Source organism: Eleutherodactylus coqui, chromosome 3 (genome assembly GCF_035609145.1).
Source record: "Eleutherodactylus coqui strain aEleCoq1 chromosome 3, aEleCoq1.hap1, whole genome shotgun sequence".
In the NCBI taxonomy this organism is placed as follows: Eukaryota; Metazoa; Chordata; class Amphibia; order Anura; family Eleutherodactylidae; genus Eleutherodactylus; species Eleutherodactylus coqui.
Window position 1 is genome coordinate 55,888,544 of NC_089839.1, and position 24,873 is coordinate 55,913,416.

The 24,873-nt window shown below is 41.9% G+C and overlaps 1 protein-coding gene across 5 annotated transcripts in view; it reads left to right on the plus strand.

Moving 5' to 3' along the window:
- KIF16B (kinesin family member 16B) overlaps window positions 1-24,873 on the plus strand; it is a 342,084-nt gene that overhangs the window by 168,572 nt on the left and 148,639 nt on the right. For all 5 annotated transcript variants that reach the window (XM_066595622.1, XM_066595623.1, XM_066595619.1 and 2 more), the window contains 2 exons: window positions 14,021-14,103; window positions 15,853-15,941. In XM_066595622.1, the coding sequence (XP_066451719.1) occupies window positions 14,021-14,103; window positions 15,853-15,941 (172 nt within the window). The remainder of the gene's footprint in view (window positions 1-14,020; window positions 14,104-15,852; window positions 15,942-24,873) is intronic.

The window sequence follows — 24,873 nt, forward strand, 5'->3', positions numbered from 1 at the left end:
TGAATGCAGCAATGCCAAAAATTAAATTATTTTCCGATCTGAAGTGTTTCTACTATACCTAAAGGAATAGTTATAATTCTGGTATTGCTATAATCAGAACGGCCCATAGAACAAGTTTAGTTTTTATTTCTTGCTGCATTTGCTCTACATGGGGCACACTTGCCCCCCAGTTAAAAGTCAGGTATAAAGGGAAAAAGAGGCATCTGATAAGTGAGACAAAGGTTAAAAGGAAACCGTTACTGGGTTCATGCTGCCAGGTGACACAATGAACCTGGGTGAGACATACACAGTGCCACTTTTTGTGTGTCCTGAAAATGTTGCAGCGTTTTAGAATAAATGCAATTTGAAGTTTGACTTGGGAACAGAACTCGCGAGTCAAAAAGGCAGGCTGTGCCAGGCTCTGCCGGTGTGCAGCATGAAGACTGACAGCTCCTCCCCCTTCTTGTGTATAGGGAGAAGGCTGTCCGTTAACATGCTGCAGATGGGTATAGCCTGTCCTGGTCCACCTCTTTGACTCGAGAGCTCCATTTCTAAGAAATTTTTGGAATACATGCAGGCTGTGCGAGCCAAACCGTGCAAAGGTTTAAATAAAAATAAATGGCTAGCAAAATACATAAATTAAACGTAAAAAATCAGATATCTATACGCTTCTTAGCACAACTGCACTGTTGGATATAATAGGGGGGCCTAATTGGGTGCGGTTAGTACGAGCTCAGGGAATAGAAACGTGTAACTCACAGGCGGTGTTCATAGAAAATGATTCCTGCTTTGGTTTATTGTTCAGCAGTTGATGTATTTCGAATAGAAACACCGCCCTACAGGTGGCTACCCAGAAGTATGGCAAGTTTGGGATAACATACAACCAATCATAACTTGTATTAGCGTATAATAACCTATTAGCATGTTGTATGCTAACTTTAACCCATGCACATGCTGGCTGTCAGTTCTCAGCAAATATTTCAGTTCAAGGCTTCCATGTCATCTCCTTTTTTATGGCTAGACCCAGTAAGATGGTGACAGTGCACATAAGAGGGCCTCTGTACCCCAGCACCCTTAAAAAGACTTTTTTCCCCCCCCCGCTAAATTTAAAGGGAAATTACCCTAAAGTGTACCCCCTAGTTTTGAAAACTTCTTATGTCCTAATTAGTTGGGGAGCTGGGATCCCCACCAAGTGCTGGAATAAAGGGGCGCCAGCAGTCTTAGGAGTTACATTCCGATTTCTTTTTCCGCTCAGAGATTTCTACTTTCTAGAGAACTCCCAAGCTAATGTTGGAAGTACTGGCCATAGACATTGAGGTCTTCCCTCAAGAGTCATCGTGCTGCTATTCATAAGTATGAGCTTCTACTGAAATATACAGTAACTACATGCGCTATATCTTTGTAATATACGCTACTACTCAGGTGAGTAACTATAGAGGATGCAGGGGATGCGGTTGCACCCGGGCCCAGGAGCCTTAGGGGGCCCATAAGGCCTCTCTTCTCCATATAGGGAGCCCAGTACTATGAATAAAGCATTATAGTTGGGGGCCTTTACAGGTTTTACATTGGGGCCCAGAAGCTTTAAATTATGTCTCTGTGCAGCATGGTTTAGGTATGGGTACGGGTACAGATAGAGGGGGGGCCCCAGCTCACCTTTTGCATCAGGACCCCTGAGCCTTTACTTACGCCCCTGCTACTACCCTTGTTATGTAGTCCCGGTGCTGTGATCCCGGCTTCCAGGGTAGCTTTAGCAAGCTGTGGTTCTGTAGATACGTTTTTGAATGTCCATAAATACCTGCTGAGTTATGTATCTGACATGTATAAACAATCACAACCCCGGAGTTAGAAAAAAGTATGAAAAGGGGCTCCAAACGAAAAAGATGCATAAAACCCCTCTATAGTGGGGAAAGCATTACGTTTGTTGTCTTCGGGGAAAACTACTAAAGGGTTAAATGTTAAAGGGGTTTCCAGTTAAAAATTAACTTTGTGAATTTACATCCAAATGGTTTTAAAACAATGAAACAAACAATACTCACCTGTCCTCAGTCCCGGTGATCCAGCACTGCAACCCTTCTGTTCTCCCAGTGTATGTTGACAGCGGAAATCAGGTGACCGCTGCCTACCAATCAGAAGCCGCAGCATACCCTCCTATTCTCTTGGCATTTAGTGCATGGGTGCCAAGAGTTTTGAATAGTAACACTCTCGATTCTGGCAGGCAGCGGTCACCTGACTTCTGCGGTCAACACACAGTGGGAAAATGCTGCAGCGCTAGATCGCCAGGGCTGAGGACAGGTATGTACTGTTTGTTTTAAACCATGCGGATCTTATTTTGCAAAGTTCATTTTTAACCTGACAACCCCTTTAAATTTGTAGAACTATATTCCTGGAGGCACCACACTTTGGGATGCCGATTACAATCCACTTCTGAAATTCCATATGCGCCCATTCGCCCAGAATAGAATGAGACCTAATTATACAAATATGTATACCTCCTTTCAAGGATCTGTTGATCAGCTATTGTGCCCATATAGCAGAACTGAATTTTTTTCCCCACTCTTTCAACATACTTGCATCGTTATCACTCATTGAGTTGGGTTACTGCAATAGCCTGCAGTTGTATGTAAAACTACCAGTATGGTTATGGAAAGCGCAGTAACGTATGCCACATAGCCAACTCCACTCTGCTGCATTTTCACTTTCCTTGTGAGTGCTTTAAAACAGAGTTTGGCATTGCCTGTCAGTTTCATTCAGCTACAGTGTTTGCAGAAATATTTTTTTTTGTGAACGAGTGTAATGTTCTTTTATACAAATGAGTTTACATCGGTGTAATTAACTTAATTCCACCCACGATATAGCCTTGATTAATACATAAACACATAATATAAATCAAGAAAAGCTTCATTTGATAATTGCATGTTTCAATAATGAGTCTCGATTCTGAATTGAGCATATGAAGTGGAAAACCCAGGTCATTAAACAGGTTCATTTCCCATCTCAATGCTACATTCAGTCCAAGGGACTCTATAATGCATATTAAGCCTATATGGATTCAGATCGCTTCACATCCGCCTACTGCTTAGCTATGTTATGAATTTTAATAGTCAGCCGATCCTTTCATGCACCTGTTTGGGCATTGATTACTATTCAAGTGAAGTTTACATGTGATCTTGAACATGAATTCAATTTTCACAGTTCTGTTGCTTTCTCTGCATGAGGAATCGTGTACAAAGCTGGAAAGTCACCTTTTCAAACTTTTTTTTTAATAACTAGTTTATATACCCGGAGTTGCCTGGGTGGCTTTTGGTGCCCTGGCTCTTTCCCATTCTTTTTGAATTCTAGATTCATGCTGTTACATGGTCTTGAAAGTTTTTGATATAGTGTTTCTTTCCAGCAATGCTGGAAGTCACCCTCACACTGTTCCATGATTTCTGACTCCCTTGGCACACTGGCTTTACCCCTCTGTTTTTGAATTGGGGTCTCTGCTGCCCTTGATGTCCTGGCTTTTTCTCACTCATGCTTAAAGTCACTGGTCTCATTGTCCGCTTGTCTCACTTGTTCACAGTTATTTTATTTTATTTGCTTTCAGCGGCTAGACTTGTTCGATGGTTTTACTTTGTTTTTTTTTGAGGAATTCTCGATCAACCATTAGTGATGAGCGAGCATACTCGCTAAGGGCAATTGCTCGAGCGAGCATTGCCCTTAGCGAGTACCTTCCCGCTCAAAAGAAAAGGTTTGGGTGCCGGCGGCGGGCAGGGAGCCGCGGGGGGGAACGGAGGGGAGATCTCTCTCTCCCTCTCTTAACCCCCCCCCCGCCCGCTCACCCCTGCTGACTGCCGCAACTCACCGCGCTCCCCCGCCCCGACACCTGAACCTTTTCTCTCGAGCAGGCAGGTACTCGCTAAGGGCAATGCTCGCTCGAGCAATTGCCCTTAGCGAGTATGCTCGCTCATCACTATCCACCATACATCTAAATGTTTCACTGTGCTGAATCTCAAAGCATCATACTTTACCATAGATTATGCAATAGGTCTCATTTACCGAAACTGTGAAAACTGTTTCCTGCAAGTAGCAACCAATCATCATTCCTTAAGCTGCTCTAATAAAATGAAAGCTGTATTGTGCTATGAGCAACAAACACTTGACTCCCCCCCCCCCCTCCCCCATAACCCCCCTTCCCCTTGTTGGGGGTCTGGAACGCAGACCCAAATGCGAATGTTGCCTGTATCCAAATTAAGAGGAAATATTATATAGAGTACTCATAGTTGAGAACCATAATAAGCCACTACACAGACCGTCTAGTGATATCAGTATGAGTTCTGTTTATTGTTGTACATTGCTAGTTTATATGCAAGTTGGAAAGAAGGCGTTTCCAAATGTTAACTGATACCTAGTTTCTTATTTAGTTTCAATGTACTTTTGGTGACCAACCCCTCATTCCAACAGGTTACAACATGACTGTAAATCGAAAAGCTTTCTAAACAAAAGGTATCAACAAAGCTGTTTGAAGTAGACATAAAAACAGTTACATGTGATAATAAAGGTCGACTCCTGGCTGTCTAAGTACCTTGTCTCTTGACTACTGGCTGAGTACTTTTGTTAATTACATTTCTTGTTTGACAAGAAATGTAATCTTCAAAGTCCATCAACAATTTGCACATAGAAGAGAGGGCATTGTTTTTAGTTTACACATAAACAAAACTGGTTCAGCCACCTACTTGGGGTCAGTACATTGTTAGTAAGTTGGGATTCAGTAAGATAGCTGAATAAAATCTAATTAATCATACATTTAGTATTCTAAAATCAATATTCAAATAAACGCTTGAATATACCTTTTTACATATGATTCTATATCCAAATTCTACTAGCAACTTCCGGAATGTTTTACATACCCGTATATACCGGCGTATAAGACGACTTTTGAACCCCGAAAAATCTGCTCTGCAGTCGGGGGTCGTCTTATGCGCCGGTAATACAAAAAAAAAAAAAGTGTAAAAAAAAAAAATTTATTACTCACCTCCCACGGCGTTCTGTCGCGCTCCGGCAGGATGTCGCTCGCTCCGGCAGGCTGTCGCTCGCTCCTCGTCGCCGCCGCAGCATAGCTTTCTGAATGCGGGGCTTGAAATCCCCGCTTCCAGAAAGCTAATACACACGCCGGCAGCCATGACATCATTGAATGGCTGTGATTGGCTGAAGGCGCACGTGGCTTCAGCCAATCACACTATTCAATGACATCATTGAATGGCTGTGATTGGCTGAAGGCGCACGTGTTAGCAATCACACCCATTCAATGATGTCATTGAATAGTGTGATTGGCTGAAGCCACGTGCGCTTTAGCCAATCACAGCCATTCAATGATGTCATGGCTGCCGGCGTGTGTATTAGCTTTCTGGAAGCGGGGATTTCAAGCCCCGCATTCAGAAAGCTATGCTGCGGCGGCGACGAGGAGCGAGCGACAGCCTCCCGGAGCGAGCGACATCCTGCCGGAGCGCGACAGGACGCCGTGGGAGGTGAGTAATGAATTTTTTTTTTTTTCACCACTGTATACCGGCGTATAAGGTGACAGTTGGGGGGTCGTCTTATACGCCCCGTCGCCTTATACGCCGGTATATACGGTATTTTTCATTTCCATAATACATAACATTATATAACCAAATAACTAATGTCACATTTATTACACTGTTTCCTTATCTTTCTTAGGTTAGGTTATTAAAAATATTGATTGACCCCTATCACCCTCCAGTATTTTAAGTTGGACGATGAAGAGTATGTGTGTCAAGTTTGGTTGAGATCCATCAAGGCATTTACTGTAGGAGCCTATGAAGAACAAACAAATATTCAAACCTATATAACAATTCTAATATTCAGCCTTGAATAAATATAGTTTCTGATTGTTGGGTATGGATATCTGAACTACAGTGGCTTATGATACTGATATAAATGCATATGGTCAACCTAAAAAGAGTGTTTGCTTAAGGCCGTTCCTTGCTTAAGGTGGTTACAATCAACTGTATAGTTGGGTTGATGAGACTATCGAAGACTATTGAAAAGACAATTCACCTTAGACAGTAACTGCACTTCCCAGACTTTGAGCATTCATGGGCTCAAATCCAGTATTGATGCAAAGAGAAGAGCAGAGACTTCAAAGAACACCATATTGACAAGGAAGCACTGAGCTGAACACTTTATTAGCTTCAGCTTAACCCCTTAAGGACGAGGTTGCTTTGTACCTTAAGGACCAGACACTTTTTAGGGATTTTACCCATGTGGTGGTTTAACTGCCCTATTTTTTTCCTTCAGCCACCAAAATTATTTTTGCTGCATTCCGTGACACATAGGGCTAATTTTTTAATATCTTCTTTACTGACTTTTTTTCCCCTTTTTTTTTTTAGTTTTTTTGGGAGTAAACCGCTAAAAAATGATTTTTATTTAACCTAGTTTTTTTTATTAGTATATTTATGCTAAAATAAAGTATGGGAATGGGTTCCTCATTTTGTTTCGGACATTTTGATATATATGTATGTTTTTGGATTACAGGAAGCATACAGCAAAGGTTTTGGTTGGCATTGGCTTTGGGTTATTTTCTTTCTTATGTATATATTTTTATTTTATTCTGTAATTTTGTTTTACATAATTATGTAATTATTCTTTTTACTATCTATGTCCCAATGACGTTATACAAGATCTCATACATGGTCTTTTTTTTTTTTTTTTTTTTTTTACTGGGGAACATTCACGTGCTCTTTTTTTTTTATACACTTTTCCAATGTAGCTGGGGCATCCATAGGAGCCCCAGTTACAAGGAAAACATCCCCCTGTAGTGACAATAGTCACTGGCAGAGCTGATCAGGGGCTGCTGGGACCCTGTAGCTCCGCTGTACCAGGAGATTCCGGCGGACACCTCCACTTTCACTCTTTAGAGCATAGCACTCATTGAGCACTGTATACTAAAGAAAGGAGGAGGCAGAAGGGGTTAAAAAACACTTCTCCCTCCTCCTCTGGGTTACCAGCTGACTAACAGCTGAGAACCCAAGCTGCTTCTGATTGATTGCAGAAGCAGGGGCTTTAATCCTGCGTCATACTTTTACTATCGGCTGGTATTAAAGCCCAGGATCAAGCACCTTAAATTTACTGTGCTTGGTCCTTAATGGGTTAAAGCGCACCTTTCCCTGCAAAGCAAAAATTGCAATCTCCTTTTAAGGAGCTGTACAAGACTATTAGATGAAAACAGTATATGACAAATTTTTTTGATGATTTTTTACATTTTTTTTGTAAATGTTCTTTTGCTCTCACCATGCTTGCTGGGACGATGGGTTCTTCTTGGTGTGATGTCAAGGCTGTGTACTCTGAGTTGATCAGATTATTTCTCTGCAACTGCCTCCTTTCGCTTAACAACATATAATCTTGCAGAGAGACTGCAGGAAGCTGCATCCTCCTTCGTATCCTCATACAGTCTCGAGCACAGGCTTTTAGGAAAACCAACTTAACAGTTTAGGTTAGGTTCATTCAACATTTGAAGCATAAGTTAACCAAGTGATCATCCTTAGAAAAGACAAATACTGTGCCTAATCGTGCTGGTACCTGAGGAAAAGATAGAATGGTAATGGACAAGTAGGGAGCTTCTAACCTGGTGGAGCTGTGTAGATCGGTTGCAGCGTAGTCCAGGCCGGTAGACGACGAGACGTATCCCGCTGTAACAACACTACAGGTTTGGAACAAAACGAGACCGATTGGCTTTGCTGATATTGTTAAATCAACGAATCTGTAATCGAAGCAGTAGGTACATAGGCAATGCCTTTCCTTTTCCATATCAGAAGGGTCCTTCAGTAGGGACCCTGCTTTGCAATGATGAGAAAACAGCTTTCTTTTATTGAATTATTTTAACCATTTGCTGTATGTAGTTACTAGTTTAATCATAGAATGCAGCAGTCATTGAATATGGAGTGTATACTATTGCATAATCTTCAAGTGTAATGTCTCCCGACGGGGGTATTTCCAGGGTGTAACTCTATGGATGTGAAAGTCAGACAAATGCATATGTAGGACAAGAACATCGGTTGCAATTTAGAACTAAATCAACTCGACTGTTTTTCCACTTCAAGATACCCATTTTTTATTGACGTTTATTTTAGACATTACAAGGAAGAGTTGAAGAAAAGATCCAAAAAATGACCACCATAAGGGATGCCTAGATACGGTCACATAAGCGCTATTTAGAAGAGTTTTCTTGGATAAAAAAAAAATGGTCAATGGAAGCCATCTGCCCCATTTGTTTAAATTAAGATGAGGAAACCACTGTTAGGCCTCATGCCCACTTCCGTGGCAGACTCCGCCAGCGGAGTATCACAGCGGAGTCCGATACGGCGCCCCCCCCAAAGACCCAATACTCACCTCTCGGATCTGCCATGCATGCACATTACACGTGTAATCACGCAATGCTTCTGCTGTGCTCACAGCGGAAGTATCACATGATGGACGGCTTCCATTGACTACAATGGAAGCCGGCCACGCGTTTGTCCATGGCAACTAGAGCATGCTGCAGTTTCTTTCACACTGCGAAATTTGGTAGTGGAATTCCGCAGCTTGAACATTGAGCTATTTGGTTCAATAGAACCTAATAGCTGCAGAATAACGCTGCAGATTGGCGGAAATCCGTCCATGGGCATTTGCCCTTTAGTTAAGAGTTGTACAGTTTCTGGGCGAACAATTCAGAAACTGTAATTGGAGACTAATCCAAATTCTGTCTGACATTGTAAACTAACGGGTTGTTTCTCAGCTACTCCCTTAGCTTTTGTGCCCCTGTTGTGAACATACATTCAATCCCTTTCCACTGAGCTATTTCAGAAGGCTGTATGACTGTGCCAGGGGATGGTGGAGGAGATCAGGAAGACAGACAGCAGAGAAAGTAACTATGACAAAGAACTGTGAATGTTCTGCTCTTAATAGCTGTGAGGGCAAACCTCAAACAGCTACTTAGAGAGAGGATGAGATAGCTGTGTTGTATTGAGTGGGTGTGGTTGTGCTACATAGCTTCTGAAAGAGGATGGTGATGGGGGAACTGAGCTTGTGTGCATTCATGAGAGAGACCAGCTGATCAGTGATGGGAGCTCCTCCCAACTAGAAGCTTGAATGTAGGAGAACCTGCAAACCAAGTATGAGGCTTTCTAAATGCATGAGAAGAAAAACTCAATGCAAAAAAAATACACATAAGCGCATCATTTTTTTTCTACAGGAATTTAGTAAGATATATGTATTGGATTTTTCATGCACAAAGGTTTCCATAGCTTTGAAGGTGAAACCACATGGTGCTAATGGATAGACAGAGCCAAACTATTATTGACCACCGCAGGAAAGTGTGTTTTGGCTGTGTGCAATCAGCCAAGCAGTGTGGTTTCACCCTAATAGATAACTTCTGTTACTGCACATCGAGTGTAACTAATATATTTGTGTTGAAAAGTAAAGTTTGATTGCAAGTTTTTGTAATGAGCAAACTTTCAAGATTTGGGCTGGTTTTCTGCAGTATGGCATGGTAGCACACGCTAGCAGAAAAGTATGTATCTGAACGGTTTTTAATGTGCAAGAACTGATTCTGTTGTCAAGGCTCACTAAATTAAAATGAACTGCAGCATATGAGGCAGAGGAGAATACCTTGTGAATGAAATGAGCTATGTTATATACATAACCATTGTGTTTAACCTTCCGCCTAGTTCATCAATTTACCAGCTGTTTTGTTATTATTAACACACATTTCTCAGATTACTGAACTGATCAAAGTGATGTGGAAATATTAAACTCTGCAAAATATCTCTCTGTATTATGCAAAGCATTTAATGTAACACATGGCTTTGCAAGAACCGAGACTCGGCTCATAAATAGTTCCAGCAACTTTTAATGCAAGGTTAATAATCAGGTTACTTTCCTCCCTAAAGGGACTTATTTAATTGTTTTATTCCAATAGCCATCATACATTCATTTGTAATTCGGATCTGGCCCCTACGGCATTTTCTTTCTATCATACAAGTCTTTTTAATATGACACTTAGCTGAACTGATATAACGACTTTGTTGGAACATTTGAAGCTGCGGAGAGCTTAACTGCACCTCCCCAGGCTTTGCAGTGAGTAATTGGCAGATGGCTGATAATAAATTTGAGTTGTGGCAAGATTGGGAACATAAAAGATCAACAAGTGTGGAGGAATTTACATGAAGGTTCAGATGATTTGTCTTCAAAATAATTGATCGGGCAACTTCGAAAAGTGCTTAAAAATATAAACCATCACATGATGAGGGTAATGCGATGAGCTTTCAAATTGCATTCAGACAGAATTGCATTTGATTATATTACATTTTTCTTCCTCTTCTAAATCGTGTTGCAATATGAAATAAAACCGGTTATCCTGTATCACTGGGTAAGGATTCGCTGCTTCCATTTTCTGATGGTTTGTTCTTCCTCTATGCAGCCCGTGTCTCTGACGGAGAATTGATTAATTTGTATTTGTTTTGCAATTAGGTCGTCTGCACACAGGCGGGGTTTTGCATTGCGTAATTGGGGGCGGGTGCCCGCCTCTGGATTCCGTAGCAAATGCTGCCCATAGTAGGCTATGGCAAAACATGATTTCCTCTACACGAGTGGAATTCGATTTGCGATTTTTCGCACGTGGAAGAAAAATCACAGCATGCTGTGATTCTGTGTGGCTTCCGCATTGAAGTCAATGGAAGCAGTCTGCCCTGCGACCCTTCTGAAATAATCATTGCCGAAAGCAATAATCTGTAGTGTGCCGGGCCGGCACATCCAGAGCACAGATTATGAAGACTGCGGATAGATACATGGGGTCGCCGGCCAGGCACAGGGTTGGATTCCTCTGCGGGATCCCGCATGTGGAATCTGACCTGGCAGTGTGTAGGGGGCCTTAGGCTGGGTTCAGATAGGGCGGATTCGCTATGAAATGTCTGCAGCAGATAACCGGAAAGTGTACCTTAAAAATAGCAACATTTGGTGTGGGTTTTATGGATTTTGTGCGGAATTCACCCCCTCATTGAGTGAGAAGAGATGAATTCCACAAGCATAAACGGGGCTGCAATTGACCTGTCAGTTTCTGCACAGGTTTTGTGCAGATTTTTTTCCGCACCATGTGCACAATTTTTATTGATTTTTTTAAATCTCTTCTCCTTTGCTGCTACTGTACAAACTGTGCAAAGGGTCCGCACAGAAAATCTGCTGCAAATCTGCCCTATGAGAACCCAGCCTTAGATGTTTGTTTTATTCAGAATTATGAAAATAGAGATTTCGAGAATGATAATATATGAAATATTAAAGTTCTTTATATGATTTGCTGTCACTCACTCCTCCCCTGGCAAAATGGTATTTGTGCAATTTCTAGTAGACACCAGATGATCTCAGAGGTCATAGAATGGTAGAGTTGGAAGGGACCTCCAGGGTCATCTGGTCCAACCCTCTGCTCAGTGCAGATTTCCATGCATTTCCAGAACTCAGCAAGCCAACCGTAAAATAAATGGGGAAAACCACGTACGAAAACAACTGGAGCTCTAGTGTCCTCTCTGGCAGATGAGAAACTGAGAGCTGAAGATGCCAGTGGTGTAGAATCCATAGAAAACTTGTATTGGAAACAGGTTCTGAAGCAAAGTACCGTTTCATCAGACGGTTGATTCTCACATCCTGCTAGCTTAATTGGACTGTTCTGATCCAACCAGGTCAGTAGCATTGGTGGTCAGCGGTGAAGGTTACTGGCGGTCAGCACTGACCTCTTACACTCTCTGTTCCTCACCTGCCATAGGATGTGTCAGAACTCTACTTTTTACCTCCCATGGTCTTCCACGCATATTCACAAAGCATAGACCTGGCTAAATTGAATCACTAGGCCGCTATGGTTGCATTTAACTTTAATATATTCACTTATTTGACACCCAAGGATTAACATCTTAGAAGCAGGGACAGACTATAAGGAGGGCTATAGGCCTAACTGATGAGTGGCCTTTACCTCCCAGTTCCCTTAACCACTTGCCATGCTCGTACTATACTACATTTGTTTGCTGTAACCACTAATGGGGAATTTTCCCCAAAGAAAAATTTTCACTTCCACTAGATAAAAAAAAACTTTCTGACAGTTAGGGGGATCAATGAGTAGAACAGGTTACCACGGGAGGTGGTGAGTTCTCCTTCAATGAAAGTGTTCAAACAAAGGTTGGATAAATATCTATCTGGGATGATTTAGTAAATCCTGCACTGAGCAGGATATTGGAGCAGATGACCCTGGAGGTCCCTTCCAACTCTACCATTCTATGATTTCATCTGGTTCTTAATCCAGAAACATATTGGGGAATTGCACAAATGCATTTTAATTCCAAAAGACTTCAACCAAGGAGTTCCCATTGCAAACAGCCGGACGGGAGGAGAGTGGAGGTGAACCAGCAAGGGGGAGGGAGGGGAGGCCCAACGGCATTGCGGAATTGGGTGTGTATGCGTTGGGGCCCATGCTGTCTGAACAATCGCAAACGCATTAGATTTGTGCACCCATTTAAGCGTTATTGCGGAGCCTTCTGGCACACGTAAAAGCGCCTACGGCCGTGTGAAAGAGCCCTGAGGAAGGTTTTTATGTTTTGGGTTTTTTTTAGGGTAGACGTACATGTCTGGTGTTGTAGGGTCAAGAGGTTGATGCTTATATTCCGACTTTATTGTGCTAATTATTATTACTAGAGGTCTTTTCTTGTTTTCTGGTTTTGTGTCCATGAAAACTATATATTTATTGTGCTTCTATGCATTATTCCTGTAACCAATGGATGTTAGATTGTATAGATAAGCACTACATAGTAATAGTTATATTGATTAGATGCATCAGTCTATCACATGTATAAAACTACTTTCCATCCAGTCTACGTTAAGACAACAAAAAGAGTGGAGCTTAAAGGGGTTGTCCCGCGAAAGCAAGTGGGGTTCAGCACTTCTGTATGGCCATATTAATGCACTTTGTAATGTACATCGTGCATTAATTATGAGCCATACAGAAGTTATTCACTTACCTGTTCCGTTGCTAGCGTCCTCGTCTCCATGGAGCCGTCTAATTTCAGCGTCTAATCGCCCGATTAGATGCGCTTGCGCAGTCCGGTCTTCTCCCTTCTGAATGGGGCCGCTCGTGCCGGAGAGCTGCTCCTCGTAGCTCCGCCCCGTCACGTGTGCCGATTCCAGCCAATCAGGAGGCTGGAATTGGCAATGTAACGCACAGAGCCCACGGTGCACCATGGGAGAAGACCTGCGATCCACCGTGGGTGAAGATCCCGGCGGCCATCTTCGCAAGGTAAGTAAGAAGTCACCGGAGCGCGGGGATTCGGGTAAGTACTATCCGTTTTTTTTTTTTTAAACCCCGTGCATCGGGTTTGTCTCGCGCCGAACGGGGGGGCTATTGAAAAAAAAACAAAAAACGTTTCGGCGCGGGACAACCCCTTTAAATGTTAAGGATCCCTGCTGTTAATATGGTGATATTACATAGTTGGACAATGGAACAAGTTAGCAATGGACAAGAAATATAGTCACTAGTATTGCTAAGATAGATCTTGCTCATGTAGCCAATTTAGGCTTATTTGGATGTCATTAAAAGACTGTAAATATAAGACTTGAAGATACTTCTAGGCTATAGGCATTTCAGTATTGGAATTACTTTTTCATTTTTAAGCAATATTCCATTCCAGGGACACAATTTGGAAATGTGCTGGGGTTATATGGAGTAATATTATCTTCTGCCTTCCTTCTGTGCCACGCTGCTGTGGATCCACCAATTTCTGTGTCCGTCTTTTGTCATCTAAGGTGGCCACAGTACTTGGCACACTACCCAATGCACGCTGTGACAGAAGAGGTGCCCAGGAGTTGACCGACGACGGAGGGCACAGAAGGAATGTGCCAGGTGGTAATTCACCATATACCTATAACATTTCAATTTTTTATCCCCGGATGACCCTTTTGCAGGGTCATGGCAGTAAATGAAATAAAATATTTTGAAATATGTAAAATCATCATAGTTTTATATTTCTAGGTGCGGTTATTCTCTTGGGAAGGACCAACATGTTTCGCTTCAATCATCCAAAAGAAGCCGCTAAATTAAGAGAAAAAAGGAAGGTAAGAAAAATATGGCCATAAAATCATGTGTAGAATGTGTAGAAAATCGTAACATTGCGCAATCGTTGTTTTAGATAATGCTCAGAGTGGTATTCTGTCTTTGTTTTACTTAGTTAAAGGTTCACTCATGGCATTTATAGTAAAGGAGTTTGCATTATCAATGTATATTTTAGCCAAGCTAAAAGCTGCATATGAAGCAGGCAGTGATGGAGACCGTGGTCGGTTCCATTTACTGTCCTCAGAGTCCATTTCTGATTTAGATTTATAACATTGACCACTAAAATAAATGTATGCATGTGCCACATGTAGTGAACAATTCTAAGCTTGATTATATGCTGGTCTAATCTAACTCAATGATTAACCTCTTAAGGGCAGGGCCTATTTTGGGTTTAGGGGCGCAACGATTTTTGGCGATTTTTATTTCCATTTTTCAAAAGCAATTTTGAATTTTTTTTTTTTTGTCGACACGGCCATATAAGGGCTTGTTTTTGTGTGGTGAGCTGTAGTTTTTATCGGTGCCATTTTTGGGTACGTTGACTATATTGTAAAACTCTTATTATTTTTTTTTAAGAACGCAGGGAGAGAAAACGCATCAATTCTGCCATAGATTTTTGGTGTTTTTTTTTTCTTTTGAGCGTTAATTATGCAGCATAAATGACACAATCCGTTTTTCCCGCGGGCTGGTACGATTACAAGGATACCAAAATTCTCATGTTTTTATTTAAAGTTTTCCACTTTTCTGTAATAAAACCCCTTTTTTTTTCTAAATCGCTGAATTCAAAGTCCTGTAACTTTTTTTATTTTTCCATGTGCAGAACTCTGTGAGGGCTTATTTTTTGCGAGATGAGCTGTAGTTTTTATTGGTACCTTTTTGGGGTACATAATGCTTTTTGGATCACTTTTATTGCGTTTTTGGGGAGGCAAAATGCTAAAAGTTAGCATTTTGCCTCAGTTTTTTAGCGTTTTTTTGCTGTGCAGGATAAAAAGCATGTTCAACTTATTGTACGTGTCGTTACGTATACGACGATACCTAATATTTGGGATTTTCTTTTTCATTTTTATGCTAATATGAGAAAAAGCTCAAAAAAAGGGTTTATTTTACATTTTTTTTACAGTTTTATTTTTTGTATATTTTTTTGATCTTTTTGTTTTTTTTACACCAATTGTGTCCTTCTGAGAGACTGGCAATGGCAATACAGGGGGACATAGGACCATAGGCAATGGCAATACAGTGCAACGGTATCTGGCGTCCTATTGTCATGGCAACCAGCCGGGCTCTCTGCAATTATATCGTGACAGCCTGGCAACATCACAGAGGGAGCACGCTCCCTCTGTGAACCCTTCCCATGCCATTATCTACATAGATCGCGCCAGGGAAGGGGTAAACAGTGGGGGCATTTCCGATGTAACCAGGCTGTTGGAGCGGGAAGCCGGCTATCACTGACAGCCGCCTCCCGCTGCTGGATAGCTCGAGATCGCTTCTGATCTTGCGCTATCCACATGACGTTAGGGTACGTCCAGTTGCGGGAAGTACCCAGCAGCCATGACATACCCTTACATCATATGGGGGGAAGGGGTTAAAGGGATTGGCCATTTTAGTATGAAGTCAATGCAAAGTATTTCTAATATGACAATATGACACTTTTTGACAAAATCAATCAGTATAACTTAAGTGACATAGCATTTTTTGAAAATTAAGTACATTTAATAGACATTAACTTTTTTGCCTGTATTGTATATGTTCCACAGAGCGGATTGCTTTCCTCGTTTAGTTTGTCCATGACGGATCTTTCAAAATCATGTGAAAATCTTTCAGCTGTTATGCTTTACAATCCTGGGTAAGTCAGATAAACTACGCCACTTTAACTATGGATATTATGAAAGTGTCCGCAAAAATAAGTAAAACTCTCCAACGTATTACCAGTTAAAGGGGTTGTCCCAGTATATCTATCCCTTTGGATAGATTCATAAGTGTCTGGTCTCTGGGGGTCCCGACTGTTTGGATCTCACCAATCACGATAATGGGGTACTGTGTTCTCCCTGTATGTAAGGAATGGTGGGCAAGCATGTGCAATTCCGCTTCATTCATCTCTTTTGGATTGCCGAGTGCTCTAAATGGCTTCCCTTCGGCAGTCCAAAAGAGATAAGTGAAGTGGCAATGGGTTTGTATCTTGGGCTAATCCATTTTAAGCCTTTTTTTCTTTATTCTGAAAGCTATTTTTCCTTTAATTGCTCTTAATTTTATTTTACTTATATATACATAAGACTGTATAACTTCTTGAAGGGCTAAATCACATACTAGGAGGAAGAAACACAGAAAACTGTGCTCTATAGTGTAAAGCCGCAATGTGAAAATAACTTGAAGCAATAGAAAATTGGTACGTGGGGACATATAAAAATGGCAATTTAGCAGGGTCCTTATAGCAGGAATCTTCCCAATAGCCAGACGATCCTCCACTAAGAACAGCAGAAGAGAAACGTCAGATCTTAGGTGCACTCAGAGCGGCAATGCATTTCAGCGCTGCACTGGCACCTTCACCCGGCCTTTACCTTTGCAATCTTGGAATCAAGAATATTGGCAATTTCATATTCTTCTTATAAGACCTTATATATCACCTATGGAGTACTCAGAATTACTAGAGAAGTGCGGCAGGAAGACCCCCATGGTTAAGAGAAGACGAACGCTCAGGCATTTGAAGTGGAGCAGAGAAGGAGCCGCTACCACCCAAACATTGCACGCCTCAAAAGAGAAATATCATGAGCATTTAGGGCACTACAAATGCTTCAGCGATCATCATCCTCTCTCCTCCACTTGGCTCTTCCAGCTGCACTTCTCCTCTAATTCTGAGTGCTCCATAGGTGATATGGCAGGTCTTATAAGAAGAGTATGAAGTTAGCGATATTCTGAATTCCAAGATTTCAAAGGTAAAGGCCAAATGAAGGTGCCGCGCTGTAACACGTTACCACTGACTCTCCAGGTCTCTTACTTGTGTCCAAGTGCATCTAACACCCGCCGTTTCTCTTCTGCTGCTACTAAGAGTGATAGGGCTGAAATAACTCGCTCTTCTTTCTTTACCTTTCTTTCTTTCTTTACGGACATGGAGAGGAGACAGTGGAAAACTGGGGAAACTTTATGCATATCTATGTTTTTTAGACACTTAAACTCATTTCTGTAACTTCAAAATGGCTGACTAGGATTTTCACTTCTGGCCATAACTCTAGTTTGAAGTGCAGTTCTGAAAATTGTTGATTCAGATTCAGGTGTTCCTGTAAGCGCTCTATGAAGACTGAATTAACAAACCACTAGGGTATTACTATAATCTATTACATAGCAACTTCATTTACTTATCGCATGGACCTACAGTGTAGTTATTCTACCTATAGCAATCGGGGATCTCGTCATGTAGCAGTGCATACCATCTGTAATGAGCGTTGCCCCACATGCAAGATCCCACTTGTGATATCCGTTGTCTCGCCTATGACAGCACTTCATGACTATAGTGACTTGCCACAGCATATTGGGAGTATTTATAAGGTACATGTTGAGTGTTCCTTCCAATAATGGGATCTTGCGTCATGGATTCAGAAGTCAGTTTTGATGTGGTTAAGTGAAGATATATCAGAGCGCGTATGACAGCCTTCCACTAAAATAAGTGGTAGCTGTTAGCAGGTACGATTCAGGTAATGGGAAAAGCAATGACAGAAATATCCGATCTTTTACCGGTGTTGTCTTTGGTACAAAATGTTAACTTTTCCCATATTTCCCCCTTCTCCCTCCCCTTCTCCCTCCCCTTCTCCCTCCCCTTCTCCCTCCCCTTCTCCCTCCCCTTCTCCCTCCCCTTCTCCCTCCCCTTCTCCCTCCCCTTCCCCCTCCCCTTCCCCTTCTCCCTCCCCTTCCCCCTCCCCTTCCCCCTCCCCTTCCCCTTCTCCCTCCCCTTCCCCCTCCCCTTCCCCCTCCCCTTCCCCCTCCCCCTCCCCTCCCCCTCCCCTTCTCCCTGCCCCTCCCCCTCATTAGAAAAAAAAATCAATACTTGCCTATTCCTTCCCAGGCCATCTCCTTACCGCATCTTCTCCTCGACAATCTTCTCCTGGCTTCTCCAGTTCCCCGGGTCATGTCACCTCCAGCCAGCTGTATCCTCTTCTTCTTCTTCCTATTTTGGAGCAGGAGCCAGGAGAAGATCAGTGAGGTGAAGATATGGTAAGGAGTCCGTTTTCATTTTCCAGCTGGCTTTCAAAAGCTCATCCACATGAATCGGGAACTTTCCTCACAGAAATCAGAGCATGCTGAGTGTGGATTCTCTAATCCACAGTATGCTCATTCTGTTTTCAAAATGCTGTGAATTTCACTCCATGCAATGCAAAACGGTAACACTCTCTGCAAGATCCACAGCAAAATTAGCATGCAACGTGAGATTCTTGGCAACTCCAATGAACTGTATGTCCTTTAAAAGGGACGGAATCCCCAGTTCTTTTTTTCCCTTACGTTCTGCACCAGTCCTATACTTGTAGGGGTTAAACAGAATTTTTTGTGCTAAAATGCTGAACTGTGTTAAACAGAGGGCAAAAATGCAATGTATACCCAAGCCTAAGTAAATAATTATGTTTCTTTCTAATTAACTGTATTCAATTTAAAATAATTGGTTCTTTGAAGAAGAAAATACCCAAGTAAAACAGATAGTGCCCTGCTGAGGCGTTAACATAATTCGAAATCCTTTGCCCTACAAAGATGTGTTGATTTTTCCATTCTTCAAATCCCTTTTCAGAGGTAACCTTAGTCCTTTAATCACAGTTCTTCGGCGGGATTGTCAAAGCTTTTTGAGCGCATAAGAAAAATTGCAACCCTGCTTGTACTTTTTATGTTACATTCAAAGAATATCCAGTATCATCTGCCAAGCTCATGATCATTGCATGATTTGTGCCAAGTGCAGGATGGCTGTGAATATGGTTTCTTTCTGCTTGGCTTTGAATGTGTCATAATTTAATAGAAAAAATGATAGTACCGTGCCATCTAGTCGAATAGGTGCCGATGTGCTTGTGTGCAACTGTTTTAACTTTTAATAGCTGAGAAAAAGTTCCTCCTGGTTTTCTCCTTTTATTTATATAAGTTTTTTAATATGAGGAATAACATATTTTTGTCCCATTCGCCTGTCAACAGCTGTTGCCATAGTGACCAAGTCGAAGGGTGTTAGAGCTTTGCAAGAAAAACTTCATTTTCTGCCTACTGTCTTGCTAGATTATAGTGTAGCTCATTGTGCTCGTTACATCCTTACCACGATACGTTGGACAGAACAATGGATGTTATCAAAAGGCTGTCCTGGGCTATACTTTTTGTTTTACCTTCAAATATTGTGTTATTATGAAGGGATATGTTTTTATCCTTGTTTTGTAAGAGTAGACTTTTCTGTGTTCTATAATATACTTGGAGGTTACAGGTGTACTTTATGCATTCTACCACTATGGTGCTGTATTATGGATACTCCGGAGCATTATTTTGAAAGTTCAGTTGATGACGATACTGGTTGTCCTCTCTCCTCTATGAATACTGATGGACACTGGATTCGTTTTTTTGCCATCGATCTAATAAAAACTGCTGGGCGTACACATTTGAGGTATATTAGCTGAATCCGCTGATCATCTAATGTGTATGATGGCTTCTTGACTCTACCTTTCCTCTCTTCTGGCTAAGAGTTCTCAGACTGTGTCAAAATTCCAAAACTGTCAGCATACTCCTGATTCATACGTATACAGGGTGATTCAAATGAATGACATACAACAGCCAGAATAACATAAAAACAGAAGAACTCTTCAAGTTTTTATTGCACCTTTATAGATGTTTGATTTGGGCACCATTGGTGCCAGTAGATGACCTAAAACACATACCTGCTGCAGCGGAATCAATAACCGAGGGAATGCCAGGAAGTATCTGGGCAGAACTGGAATACTAACTTGACAACTTCCAGGTCACCAAGGGTGTCCAAATTGAACATCTGTAAGGTGCATTAAAAACTGGGAGAGTTACTCAACCTTTTCATGAGATATAGAGACAAAACCAGCAAGTGGGCAGAGCACCATGTGCGAAATAGATGGCTGAAAAAGGCACCAATTCCATGCAATCCAGGACATGAACTATAGAGATGGAAACCTGGATATAAATTGTTCCAAGACACAAGGTGTAGAGGTAGGTGCTGCCGACTTAGTAATGCTAGCTAGCAAAAGAGCTATACGGCATCATTTGTGCATGGAGAGCGGTGGTGGAAAAAAAGCTAGAGCTCCGGCACTACCAATGATAGCCAAAGATGCCAGTGTTATAGAAAAGTCATCAGTAAAAAAGTTTATACATTTTCCATATCACTGGCATCTTTGGTTTTCTGCCCGTCTCAGGTTGCGCCAGAACTTTAGTTATTTCATCACATCTCTCCATGATGTTCTATCTTTTCATCTTATTTTGGCTGTTGTATTTCAATTCATGGATGAATAAATTGGCTTCACTTTTGCACAGTTGTTTTTGAATCACCCTGTATATGTTAACGGAAGAGCAGAAAGAAGTGGAACTACTCCAGAAGTCTCAGGAGTCCAAATTGGTGTGACTGAGTTACAAATGGTGATAAATAAGATAGGAGTCTAGGGTACTGCCAGCCCAGAGAACACCACTGTTATGAACAGATGTGTCAACATAGGCAAAGAAGAAGGACTGGGCAAATGACACCACCCCTTTCACGAATAATAGTCAAGACCATGGATATAAACCTGACTCCTCTTTATGTAGAATAGAACCAGCACATGGCGCATTTTAGAGAGACCGACCCTTCCTGTAAGGATCGTTATGACTATTAATCTTGATTTTCATTCGTTTCTGTATTTATATATGTTTTTCGCTCTTTTGCTTTCGTCTCCCTTATCTCAATTCGCTTATATCTCATTTAGCGTTTTACCCAGCCAATTTGAGGAAGCGACTGTGTCCCCAAAACACGTCATGTGCTGGGTCTGCCGTTAAATAAAGAGCAGTCAGGTTTATATCCCTATTCTTGGTCATTATTTGTGAATGCTGCTGCGCCATTTGCCCCGTCTTTCGACTTTCTTCTTTGCTTGTATATATCAGTCTTTCTAGAGTTCGTAGTAATCATAAGGAATATTTTATTTCTGTCCTGAACTTTCCATCAGTAATTCTATGTAAGTACACATACTAGGAAGGCTGTTCATACATTTTACATAGCTATCGTTGGGCCAACAGCTATTTTGTCAATACCCCCATACACATGGATGCTGGGGCTCTGATTGGAAAGATGGGAAAAAGCTGCTGTCGGACACTTGGCAGCTGCTTATCTCCTAAAAAACTAAACGATTGGGCAGTTGAAATCTAATTGCCCCATCTTTATTTCCCTTGACATTTACCATGGGGAGAATCACATACACATTAGATGATTGACAAATTTGGCCGATCTACATCAAAAGTAGATCACCCTAAATGACTGAAAAGCAGAAAATAGAAGATTGTGTTTAAGTGTACAGCAAACATAGCTAAGGTAGACTTGAAGCTTAGCGTCCCTTAAAATTGGAATCTGACAGGTCTCGTCTAGAAGAGTAAATGCACCCTTAAGAAATGCTTGTCTCTCCAGTCCCTTTAAACGTTGAAATTAAGTTGCTTTTATCAGGGCTTACTTTGGCAGAAGATAAATCTCTGCAAGATCTATAGTAAAAAAGAAAGAAAAAATGCATCTGATGAAAGGCCAGGAGCATCCAAAAGCATATGAATAAATATTTTCAAGTGAGAGTTACAGGCAGTGTGTAATATGTCACGACAGCCACAGGGAACAAACAGATCAATCTCAGGCTGGCAGTGGCAAAGCTAATGTAATAGAGCTGAAGAATCTGAAGTTTCTTTTCCCAGGGAGAGCGGCAAGTATCATACAGGGCAGCTCCTCAGCGGGACACCGGGGATACGTTGTATTGTACTAATATATTGACCGGAACACACAACTTTCAGTAAAACACTCCGAGGCTTACAATAACAGCAATTCCAGCCAGAAAAGGAACTGTTGGAATTAAAGTAGAACTTTTCAAGTATTCTACATTCTGATGTCAGACTCACGAGACAACCGTGACGCATATTACATTCTTGCTTATGTTCTATTCCATTATTGAATCACTCCAGATGTCCAATAAAGAATTGTATTACTGTTAATGCGGCTTTCTAGAAGACGAGCACTTTTGGCAAAACTTGTATGATAAAAAAAGTGGAATTCCCACTGAGCAAAAAAACATCTTTGTTCTTATTTTAGTCCAGTGACAGAATATGTGAAAAGTAAGGCCTCCTGTCCAATTGCACGCACGAATTCCACTGCTGAATCTCGCAGTGAAATCCGTGCATGCCTGGGGCCATGGAGAGGGAAAAAAAGATATTTTTCTTACCTCCCCGGACGCTGTGGGACTCATCGATGTGCAGGCCGGATCTTCTTTCTTCAGGACGCGAATGTGCTTGGCACGCCGGCAGCATGCAGTGTGCATGCGCCGTGCACAGCTTTTTTCTTAAACGCCTGCTCTCCCGTGTATACACAGCACAAAAACATCTGTTACGGATACGGATGGCTTCCATAAGCTTCAGTGGGAGCCGTCCGTACGGAGACCTGCAGGGAAATGGAGCATGCTGCAATTTCTTCCTAAGCGTGCGACCCGCACGCCTGGAAGAATTCCCTTCCGCATGCTTTTAGTTGCCCCACGGGTGCTAATGCATCCCTATGGGCAGCAAGACGCACAGATCTCCCGTCCGGGGCCACGCGCCGATTTTATAAATAAAATCCGAACGTGGACATTGGGCCTAAACGTTTTATACCAAAAAGAACACCTGTGAAAGATCTAATATCCTTGCCCTCGCTTTGCTCATTACTTGAATCGTACCTGCTAACAGCTACCACCTATTTTAGTGGAAGGCTATCATACACGCTCGGATATATCTTCACTAAACCACATCAGAACTGACTTCTGAATCCATGACGTCAGATCCCATTATTGGAAGGAACACTTAACATGTACCTTATAAATACTCCCAATATGCTGTGGTAATGCACTATAGTCATGAAGTGTGGTCGTGGGCGAGACAACGGATATCACAAGTGGGATCTTGCATGTGGGGCAACGCTCATTACAGATGGTATGCACTGCTACATGACGAGATCCCCTGTTGCTATAGGTAGAATAACTACAATGTAAGTCTGTGCTACAAGTAAATGAAGTTGCTATGTAATAGCAACTAGTAATACCCTAGAGATTGGTAAATCAGTCTTCATAGAGGGCTTAGAGGAACACCTGAATCTGTATCAACAATTTCCAGAACTGCTCTTTCAACTACGATTATGGCCAGAAGTGACAATCCTAGTCAGCCATTTTGAAGTTGGAGAATGAGTTTGAGTCATCAAGTGGCTAGAAAGCATACGATTATGCATAAAGTGTTCTTTGTTTTCCACTCTCCTCTCCATGTCTGTCATGCTTGGCTTGTTGTTACTAGTATATACTACTCAATGAAGGAATCAATAAAAAAAACTCATAGAAAACTACTATACAATATGGTGACGTAACTATAGGGGATGCAGTTGCCCCCGGGCCCAGGAGCCTTGGTGGCCCATAAGGCCTCTTTTAACATATAGGGAACCCGGTACTATGAATAAAGGATTATAGTTGGGGGCCCTGTTACATGGCATTGGAGCCCAGAAGCTTCAAGTTACGCCTCCGGTGAAGCATGTCGTTTTTAAATAATGAAGCATTAATATATTGGAGCTGTGAAAGATATTTAAATATTATGTAAAAATAGCTTATCTTTGCTGAAAGTCTACTAGGACTTCAATAACATCCCAGACAAAATCAATTGTATTTTTTCATGTGTTTTATATAGTGAAGACGTATCCTTAGGATAGGTCATCAAGATCAGATGGGTGGATGCCAGCAATTCAAAGCTCCTTTTCCCAATCAGCTGTTTAAAGGGTTGAGTGTCACAGCCTCTTCTTTGTCCTGTGACATCCCATTTGGCTTTTCTGCAGGTAAATACAAGGCTGAACGCTGTCTCCCCTCTATTCAATGAAGAGGCCTCAGCCCTTGCTTGAGCATCGCTGCCTCTTTAAACAGTTGGTCAAGGGGCAGTGTTAGGAGTCTTACCTTCATCAATCTGAAATTGATCAGCCCATTGACACAGTTTCCCCCAAAATAAGCCCTATCCTGAAAATAAGCCCTACCATGATTTTTTTTTTGGGGGGGGGAGGCTTAAAATATAAGCTTTACCCTGAAAATAAGCCCTAGCAGTATTACATAAAAAAGGAATACATTACCTAGCAGGCTCGGTCCAGGTCCCTCCCGCTGCTCTCCGGAGCTCTGACACGCTTCTTGCAGTCCTCAGCTGAGCAGCAGTCGGAGAACCAATCACAGCCATCGCGTTGTGAAGGCGCGATTTATGATTTAGCCAATCAGTGCTGCAGCTCAGTGCGTCTCAGCTCTGGAGAGCAGTGGGAGGGACCTGGACTGAGTCTGCTAGGTAAGTATAATAAGACTCCCTTGAAAATAATACCTAGTGCCTCTTTTGGGGCAAAAATTATAAGACAAGGTATTACATTTGGGGAAACACAGTAGGTCATCAATATTTATTTGACCGGTAATTCCTTTTGTAACAGGGGAAAAATCCTCCTCCCTGCCACTTAGGATCCTTTTAGATGGATGATTGAGTTGTCCCAGCACTTATTGCTCCTGTGCATTTACACAGGAGTGATGATCGCTCAGTGAGTGGCG